Source organism: Simochromis diagramma, unplaced genomic scaffold, assembly GCF_900408965.1.
Source record: "Simochromis diagramma unplaced genomic scaffold, fSimDia1.1 OVJJ01000079.1, whole genome shotgun sequence".
Classification (NCBI taxonomy): domain Eukaryota; kingdom Metazoa; phylum Chordata; class Actinopteri; order Cichliformes; family Cichlidae; genus Simochromis; species Simochromis diagramma.
The window spans coordinates 2,122,842-2,132,926 of record NW_024387075.1 but is presented as its reverse complement, the minus strand read 5'-3'; the positions used below and the strand labels follow the sequence as shown (position 1 = coordinate 2,132,926).

Genomic DNA, 10,085 nt, shown 5'->3' with positions numbered 1-10,085 from the left:
AGGTGGGAACAAACGTGGCTGCCCAGAGGCTGAGCGAATTGCATGCTCAACCTTTGGTTGAGCCATTGGTTGCTTGCTGCACTTGGTTGCCAGATGTGAAAAAGTGCAAACCAATCATTAAGATGATGCCACCTATTTTTACTCTTGTGTGACTTTGCCACGAATAGCAGAGTTTTAGACAGTATCATACACAACATGTATTTAATCATTAGCATGTCTCTTTATAAGAAGTACTTTCACTCGTTCTTTTTCCAAAAGGGTCATCACAGTGGCATAAACTTTACACCAAATGTTCCTGATGCTGTTTTCCCAATTCCCAGGTTTGGGTCTCTGTCCATAATCAAACAAAGGCTCGTTCACTCGTAAAGCAAATGTGTTAACCACTACACCACAGAGCCATAGTGTTTGTATGCTTTACTGAAAAGCATTGCTTAAAAACATAATCTGTCCTGTCTTTAAAGGGAAAAAAAGATAATCTCTTACAAGAAAATACATATGATGAAAACACCTCAATAGTTTTTAGGGAATTCTGCTGATTAAGAAAACATGAGGAAAAATCTCTGCCGCATTTTAAAAAGCCTGAGCCAGTGGAGCAGAGGTTTGGAAACAGGGTTCCTACGTGAGACCATAATAAACAAGCTTTTTACGCCAAGATCGAAATATCTTTCAAATGCAGATAAATAAAGCAGCAAAAGAGCAGACAACTTCAGATTTGTCCAGACTTGGCTCCCTCACCAAGTTATGAGAATCTGAAAATTTCATCACGCATGGCCCCCGCAGTCTTTGCAGTCCAAAAAGAATATTAGAATAAAACACAGTTTGCCAATAAACCTCATACCAACTGTGAAGCATGGTGTTAGAAATTCTATGAGTTGGAGTCTCTTTGATTTCACACAAACTCCTGGCAATGTTGGGACAATCAGTTGAGGATCTTGTCAGCAGCTGTCCTTTCTCACATGTAGCTCACAGCTCACAGATAGTCTGCTTTACATGCCTGGATAGAACCCGCAGGAGGCAGGACACATGACGCCCACTCGCTCGCTGTGAATTCACTAAATGGACAATTACCTGGACTATTTTTACATGGGTTCAATTAGACATCACACAGACTTTGAAGTTGTGAGCTGGCGAGGGGAAAGACCGTTTAATGTCTGAACCAACTGAGTCTGACATTTGCATTCTAACATACAGCTCTGCTGGGTAATGTCTGCAAAAGTTCAAGGCTGCAGTGCATGTGTGAAAGTGGTTTCAGGTACTGGTCCGTCATTGATTCATCTATAAATTAGGCCTCATATCAAAGAGAGCTTGAAGATAATGCGAGGCCATATTTTTAAAGTATTTGACTGGAGCTTTCAGCAGAATAATGATCCTGAGCACACCAGCAACCAAGCTACAACAAGAAACATTTTTGAATCACACTGAAATGTTGTGGGATATTTAAAACCTTTAGTACATGCAAGAAAAGAAAAAAAAAGGGAAGGAGGAATGGCTGAAGATGTCAAAGTCAAAGGTCATATTAAAGATCTATAAGATAGTATGTTTGTTAAAGGGCCTGTCTCTTGATTTTATTTATTTATTAATCAAATATTCCTTTTGGTGTACCGACAGTAACAAAGTGGACTGGCTGTTTGTTTGTGCAGTTTCCATGATGTGATGACTTTTCCCATGTTACTTTACAACTTAAAGGAGTGGCACCCTACCTGCCATTTTTTGTTTCATGCCAGGTAATGTTTCATCACATGTTCAGTGAAGCACATAGTCGGCCAATTGCATGTTCAGCACAAAAAAAATAAAAATAAAAATGCCTGCCTAAACAGAAACAAAAACACCATTTAGTAATTTAGAACAGGTTATATACATGTTCCTTTTTCTGAAACATTTCTGTACATCCCTACCTAAATAAAACTACTGGCTGGTTGATAAGGAAGAAAATTATTTGGCAGAGTCCCATTCTATCTGCCCTCCAGTTAAACTGCTTTCCTTCTTGTTGCTTCCAGGCAATATGGGGCATCTCTGAGGTTGGAATGTCATCCAGATAGGGTCACAATTCATAACTGTGTACTTCCTCAGAATTGTTAGCAGGTCTGATCCGTTTTCCAGCGAAGATTAACCCATATAACAGAATTCCAGTCCAGAGCTGAACAAGGAAGTAATGGTTAGACCAAGCAATAGATTTTTTTGTTGCAAGAGAAATGTGAAACGGAAGAGGAGAATGTCATTGCCTTCAATATACGGCACTGTGCAAAAGTCTTGAGAAATCCATCATTTCTTTATGAGCAATGCTTTAGTGAAACTTGCAAACATTCAGGGAAATACCGGAAAACTGGACAGTAAGGTGAAAACTACACCTGTAGATCAATACTTGTAAACCTACAATAATTTGAACCAGCCAATCTGTGAGAGACACATGAAACTGTTCACTCTGGTGGCTCAGAGACACTGCCCAGTGTTATATAAACAACACAGAAAAAGGTGATCTGCAGTGTGTCCAGCTGACATCAGCAGCAGAAGCTTGAAAGTCAATATTTGGTGTGATCAGTTTTATTCTTCAGCACAGTCTGAACTCTCTTAGGCAAGCTTTCTTGTCATTTCTCCATGTTTTCTGAAGAACATTCAAAGCTTTTCTTTTGATGTTGGCTACCTTTTGTTCCCTTCTAGGTAGATGTTCCCACACTGCATCAGTAATGTTGAGGTCCGAGCTCTGGGGAAGCCAATCCATGGCTCATATTGTTTCACTGTGTGTGTTTCTATCGAGGTATGCTTTTACTGCATTGGATGTGTGTTTGGGACCATTGTCATGCTAAATAAAACATATTTTTCTATGTACAGAATTCCATTAATTTTGACAAGATCTCAAACCATGACAGAGCTGAGAAGACATTCACTGTAGTACCTCATTCCCGACCTCCTTGATACATGCTGCAGATGATATGAGCCAACAATTTCTCATTTGGATTCATCACACCATGGCTTTTTGAAAGCACCCTTCCACTGAGGCCACTTTCTGATGAGGCTGCAGTGAACAGTAGATGGATCAACTGAAGAACCAGTGAAAACATTGTTCTGTTTTCATTTCCCTAAGGACATGACTTTTGCATCTACTGTATAGAAATTGTTTTTAGACATGACACTTTTTCTTTTGTCATATGCTTCTCTAGTTACCTCAAAATTTTTAGAGACAGTTGTAGAGACTCATACTCTGACTATAATAGGCCATTGAAAATCTCCATTCTGTCCCGGCTAACAGATGGATCCAAGTGCAGACGAACACGGGAGGTTCAATGTTCCAGCACCGACTACTCTGTGCCGCAGCGTTAAATAGTCCAGAGGGACGCTGCCTGATCAGCAACAGGTGTAATAATCACTGCTGGCACGTGGGCCAAGGGTGAGAGCCCACAATGAGCTCCACCCAGGCAAGCAGGAGAAAAAACAGAACAAACTTGTGGCCAACATGAGCAAGCCAGAGAGGCACAGGGACCATGACACTTTTTGGTGCATAAATCAACTATCAAATCAAAGTCGACTGAAAAAAATAGGAAAAATATTATTTTTTGAAAGATTACTTGTAATAAAGTGAAGTTTAAAATTTGTTCTTTGCTAGGCTTTCTGTTATGTGTAGAAACAACAGTTGTTCATCCATTTAGTTGGGTAACTTTTTTATGCATGAAGGATTTCACAGATCAGTCTTAAGTGGCTTGAAAACAAAAAATGGTAAAAGGACTGGACAGAAAATGACTGAAATAGTACTGTCCAAAGAAAAACTTTGAAGCGCCTTCAGAAAGCCTGGAGAATTATTTCTCATGGTCATTTTAAACAGTATTTTTTTATTTTGATGAGCATGTACACATAAGCAAAGTTTTTTTTAATTTTACAAATCTTAAATTCACAAAGTAAATTTTTATTTATTAGAGGGAACAAAGAATGGTTGCTAATTGGTCTGCACAAACCCAGTGAATATGCCACTTGAAAAAAGCCATGCTGTTTTGTAAGTGTGCTACTGTTTGTCCATTCATGTATCCCCACCCCAATATTAAGGGCTCCTTTAATATTGTCTTAAGGATGATGAAACCCATAGTTGGCTTTCATAGGTGTGCTTCAACGTTTTCAACATTTTGCCATTGCTTCAACTTCTCCAGGATCCTTGGGCAAGATGCTAACCTCAAGTTGCACTCAGATGGATACATATTTGTGTGACAGAAAGCCCTTACATAGAAAGAGCATAGAAAAAAGTGCTGGTGTGAGTGGCTGAATGAGGTAAAGTGCTTTGAGTGCTCTGATAGAGTAGAAAAGCGCTATATAAGAACCAGTCCATTTACCATAGCTAAAATCTGAAAGCTCAAAATACTCTTAAAAGTTCAACTGAACAATTTAATCGTGACTATAGTTCTATCAAACTATGTGAAAGACTAAGGCTTCCATGCATTGTACCTCATTATCATTGAATCACTTGCACCGTCTGGTTTGTGTTTTAGCCTGGTGATTCTTCCTACTGTGCATCATAGCTAATAAATTGTGAAATTCCATTCTTAACAGTAACAGAAACAAGCCTCTACTGGGTGTGGAATACAAGTCTGGACAAGAGCTCACCCACACATGCTGAGTAATTCATGACGAATGTCACAACTTCACGAATGCGCCAGAACACCTGAGGCAATAGTCTTGCTGTGACGCATGCATCAATTTCCATCAGATACCAGCATATCACAAGTGCTATTATATACAGCACACACTGCCTGCAGGAAGGTGATATTCAGCTGAGATTGTAACAAAAATCTTCCTAGTGAAGTCAAAAATTGGATATTAAAACTATGAAACCAGGCCAACAATGTATTGCCTTGTTTTGTTAAAATGCCAGGCTTCTTCTGTGACATGGTAATGGAAGATAGAATGATAAGAAAGCACTGATAAAAGATGATGTGTTGTCTCATGCATCTGTAGAACTGCACATAATGTATCATTTGTCTAACTGAGTCTTGAGCAGTTTCCAAGCCTCTCTTCTGTCATCAACAGATTTTTCCATTTCTGTGAAGGCTTTTTTACATGGTACCCAGAGTTTCACCTGAGTTTCCCTATTATTCAACTGCTGGTTGGATTGCATTACATAACACCCGAGCAATCAGTAATGATCCCTTGTATGTTTTTCTTTTCTCTTGCATGCTTCTAGCCTGCATTGCCTGACATGGAGAGATGTAATCTTACACTCATACACTCCTTTCAAACAAAGGCAACAATGGCTAACTTTATTAGGCTTTTAACAGATTCAAATGTGTCAGAATAAGTTCCCGTGTGTATCTTTCTTGTTAAAAAAAACATCCACATGTCATACTTAAATGTAGGTCAATTTAAAAAAAAAAATTGCACCTACCCCTTTAGTGACAAGCTCAGGTCCTTGCAAGTATTTCATGCAAACTGTATTTTTCCATTTCTTATATAATCTTAGTAGGTTTATAGATTGGGATACTGATACTGTTTTGGCATTTGGTGCATATGTTTGTGCAGCACTTTCTTTCAACTTTTTCTGGCCCCTTTTAAACACCACCGAAACATAACAGAAACATATGGACTACTACACACTAAAAAATGTTCTTGTTTTGCATTCATGTGATACAGCCCGGCAATAAATGATAACCGAATCCCATCATGCAACGCATTTGTTAGAACTTTCACTAGGCAAGGAAAATCCTGAGCAGGAACTTTACATTGATGTAATTTTGACATGAGTGCTGTGCCTGAGGGAGAAAAAAACCGTGAGAAAGTGGAGAAGGAAGAAGGCGTGTCAAAAGGTGTGTCTGAGCTCTTGTGTGTTTCTGTGACGCTAGCTTTTGTGCTGTTATGACCTGCTGCTGTATAAAAAGGCAAAGGCATGATTTATCTGGCTCAAAGTATCAGTTCACTGTGCAATATAGTCCCAGCTGGCTCTTAGTTACTTCCAGTCCTTGATTTTAGCACCTTTCTCTATTATGAAGATGAGGAATCTTCTTTTGGGAGTTCTTCTGGGACTCCTTGCTGCTGTTCATTCAACACCTGTTAATAGTAAGTGGTATTTTTTTAATAAGTATTGCAGTAAATTGTTTTTAGCAGAATTTTCAGCTTTTTTATTTCAATGTGGATTTGTCTTTGACAGTTAAACTGTAAAAATAACCACAACAAAGCTATTTATTAATTGATGATGAATGATGCTGTATAAAAAAGATTCCATCGCAAGATTTAGGAGCAAAGGGTGTTCTGTCTCAGACAAAGTAATTTCTTTATATCAACTGAAAGTTCACCACTTCCTGTCGAGCCTTTCTCTTTACCCCGTGAGTCAGCACTCTCCTGCTACTACCTAAATTTCTCTTTATATTTGAAGTATGGCACTTCCTTAACGAGTCACATTTCATTGTTAGTGCACAGGTCTCATTGGCAGAGCTCAATTACACACAGAAGTCTTTGTGAAATGTTCTGTTCCAGGAGGTGCATTAATGAATTTGTCTTGAAACCAAAGATCAGCGGAGAGCTGTTACACATGTAATCTCATAGGGAACACCAGAGCTGAATGTGACTGGGCAGAAATGTAGAGTGGAGATGTGTGATTTGAGCTGAGCCGCTTTCTTTCATTCATCCTTCCTTTCTTTCTGTATAAATCTAAACTATACATAGTTTCATTGGTTTACTTACACTGTTCCATCAGTATATAAGTGGCATTTAACAACATAAAGCATTTTAAATATGGGCTACAAGGTTAAGGGGGACCTTTGGTAGTAGAACTGCTAACAACTCAATTCATGCTCCAAGATACTGCTAATGTAAGGTCTACTTGAAAAATACCAAGTAGTTGTAGATGTCAGGTAAATATAAGAATGAATTAACTTATAAAGTATCTTAAAATAGAAATATTTGAGGAAAGAAGCAATTAAATAAAAATTTAAATGTTTTCTATTCACCAGCGATTATAATGGTTTACCAGAAGATATGAGACTTCCTTCCTTTGTGACACAAAATCCTAACAATGGCTTAATACTTTTTGAAAGACAGAAAGCAGTTATGTTGGCCCCGGTTTATTTGGCGTGGTATTAAAACTGATGCTTTGATGGAGCTGTCTCTCTTTTGTTAACACACTAATACACGAATAGTCACCTAGGTTAATTATTACTGTCTCTCACCACACCTTATCAAAGCGGGTCACATAACAAGCTAACACAAGACTTTGGGCTGAAGCAACATAAGCTCTGTGTGGTCCTTTTGTGTTTAACAAAGCTTGGTAACTTTCCTCCCTACTCATGTCAGAGCCAGTAGGTAAACACTTAAGATGATACATGGATTTTTTTCCTTTTTCTTTGTCCTAGCTGTGACCCAGAACCCTGCCAACCCTGATGCAGGCTTTCTTGAGGATGCCATAACGGAGGGGTTCATTGTTGGTCCATCGCCTACGCTTACAACTGAAACACCCAAAATAAGTGCCACAGTTCAAGCATCACAGACACCAGTTTACAACTCTGAAGATATGACCGAAGGAAGTGCTGCTGGAAAGATCAGTGACATCTTAACAACGTCCATCTCACCGCATGAAACCACAACGCTGAGTATTTCAAATGCTCAGACCTCTGGATTCATAGAGAGTGCTGTGAATGATGGCAGTGGTTTAGGAGAGACCAGTGACGAATCACCGATCACCTTCACACTCGATACCACAACAACGAATGCCACAAATGCACCGACTTCTAACTCCACAGACAGTTACATGTTTGAGGGGAGTGCTGTCGAATCAACAATACCCATCGCACTTGATACCACAACAGCAACGCATGCTCCGACGTCGGACTTTACAGAGCATTACATGTTAAAGGGGAGAGGTTCAGGATATACCTCACCTTCCCTCTTTAGCCATACCACCACAACATCAGTGACAAGTGAAGACCAGTCAATCAACACTTCAAACAACAACGTCCTCTCGCAAACTACTGATCCTGCTGTCTCTACCAGTGACGTCACAACAAACCCGGATTCTGGTTCAGGGTCTGAACTGGTTTCTAAAAGCACCACTATGACATCTGGCTCGAGTGTAGAAACTAGCACTGTATCATCAATACTATCAAAACAAAATCGAAATTTTCTGCATCGGGAGAACAATATTAAAGGTAAATATTTTGTAATTAACAATAAGTACCTGTATGTTAAATTGTTATGGTGTATATGGAGAGGTTTACAATTCTATTTTTATGTGCAATTAGCACCACAGACACAGACGCAGACGACAAACACTGAAACGACACACAAAGGACACGTTACACCTGGTGAGTCAGACAAAAACCACACTTCTGCACAATTAATACACGAATAACACTCATTCCACCTTTATAACACACCTCTCCCATATGACCAGATTGGATCATCATCCTTGGCTTTATCGTTGGTGTTGCAGCACTTGTAATACTCTGTGTTGCCATCGCAACCAGACACAAGTAAGACTCATATGTCAGAGAAACAAACAACATATCTGAGTAGATCTTCTCAAAGCACAGAATTTTAATTAATGTTTTTTATGTTGCAGGTGGAATGGACCAAACCAGGCAAATCTGACAGTGGCTTCAAATAACCTCTCGAACCAGAAGAGGGAGCGAGAGATGGAGACTTTCCTGCCTAATGAGAAACCCAAGGAGAATGGACATTCAGGGGAGTACACTGTCATTCCCCTGGAAGATGTTCCAGAAAAAGGTCGCTCATACTGAGATCCAGAAACAAACCCTCTGAAAAACAGAACCGTGAGACTGTGTTTCAAGCACAATAATTTAAAAGAGGAACAAAATTGTCCAAACTGCGGAGCAAAAGGGGATTTGTGGACTCTCACACCTCTGATTCCTGTCTGAATGACAACAATATGTCTTTTCTTTTTTTCCCACTGACTTTGAAAAACTTTGATGACACCTTTATAGTTGCAGTAAATTTTGATTAGTCTATTTATTGCATTATTAAGTTTTTTTTTCTTTCTTTTTTAATTTTTAAATTATGTGTTGGTCAGGTAAAGTGTGGTAATGTCATTTATTTCAAATGGAGCTAAACTCTCTACAGTGTTTCTTTCCCAGTTTTTCTTTGTAATTCATGTGGTTTCCTTTTTTCCAGCTGGCCTTTTCTTTTTTTTGTTAAAAGTGTCATTTGTTACAAAGCTATTTTCTGTAATAATCTTATTGTGGACTGTAACTTATATTAAGCTGCTCTGTTGTTTTTGTTGTGGAATCTTGGAGTACTGAATGGTACTCAGCTCACTGAGTCTAGTTCCTCTTGAGAGCCTGCACAGCACTTCAGCAGTGGTAACATGCACTTACTGAACATTCATATGCTGTACTGCATCCTGCCTCCTATGAGGAATAATCACAATGGTAGCTCATCAATAAACATTTATTTGCTTCCAATAATCTTTACACACATGCATTAAAACATTTATACACTTTCGGTCCATTTTTCAGACGAATATTTTTGCTCTTGTGATGTGATGGTGAAGCACAAATCCCTTCACTCTTACTTCCATTTAGCCAGTCAGAGCTTAGCATGATGATGAATGTCAGACACAAGAAAATATTTAATGCATTCTCAGACAGACATGTGTACAGAATCCCAAACAAAGATACAAAATAGGAGTTTAATCATCTAAAGATGGTACAAGTCTTACATCTTTATAGAAAACACTTGCTATGGTAGGCCAGTTGACTAATAACATATCATCAACTAAAACAATGACCAATAATAAATTAAAGAAATGGAGAAGCATAAAGAAAATCAGTGACAAATGACTGGTCTTTCCCTTTAGAGATACCCATATTCTCACATACTGAAAAACCCCCATAAGCTTGCTCAGAACCCTTAAGCAACCAAATATGCAGTGGGTCAGTAACAATTTCTACCCACACTGACAAATAGTGGACTTTTTTCCCAGAAAACAATTTGCAATCTTTCTTAAAAACAAACACATGTAATGGATTCTTTGTTAATGAATAACCCTAAGGTCACAACCTATTGAGATAACTAATGGCCCGTTAAATAAATAAATTAGCATTGTTCTAGCATAACTGCAAAGTTGTATATCATTATGGTCATTATATAAATTTTTT

The 10,085-nt window shown here is 38.6% G+C and overlaps 1 protein-coding gene across 1 annotated transcript; it reads left to right on the top strand.

Moving 5' to 3' along the window:
- The first annotated feature begins 5,864 nt into the window (after nt 1-5,864).
- On the top strand, nt 5,865-9,429 carry LOC120742300 (mucin-5AC-like). Its single transcript, XM_040045557.1, has 5 exons — nt 5,865-6,033; nt 7,326-8,117; nt 8,211-8,273; nt 8,363-8,441; nt 8,531-9,429. The coding sequence occupies exons 1-5, from the start codon at nt 5,961-5,963 to the stop codon at nt 8,706-8,708; spliced, it is 1,185 nt and encodes a 394-aa protein (XP_039901491.1). The 5' UTR covers nt 5,865-5,960; the 3' UTR covers nt 8,709-9,429.
- Nucleotides 9,430-10,085: the final 656 nt, after the last annotated feature.

Bases quoted from the DNA above. Each gene is read 5' to 3' on its own strand.
- LOC120742300 (XM_040045557.1), top strand. From the start codon at position 5,961: ATGAAGATGAGGAATCTTCTTTTGGGAGTTCTTCTGGGACTCCTTGCT. The intron at 8,118-8,210 runs GTAAATATTTTG...ATGTGCAATTAG, and splicing joins TCGGGAGAACAATATTAAAG to CACCACAGACACAGACGCAG. The intron at 8,442-8,530 runs GTAAGACTCATA...TTTATGTTGCAG, and splicing joins GCCATCGCAACCAGACACAA to GTGGAATGGACCAAACCAGG.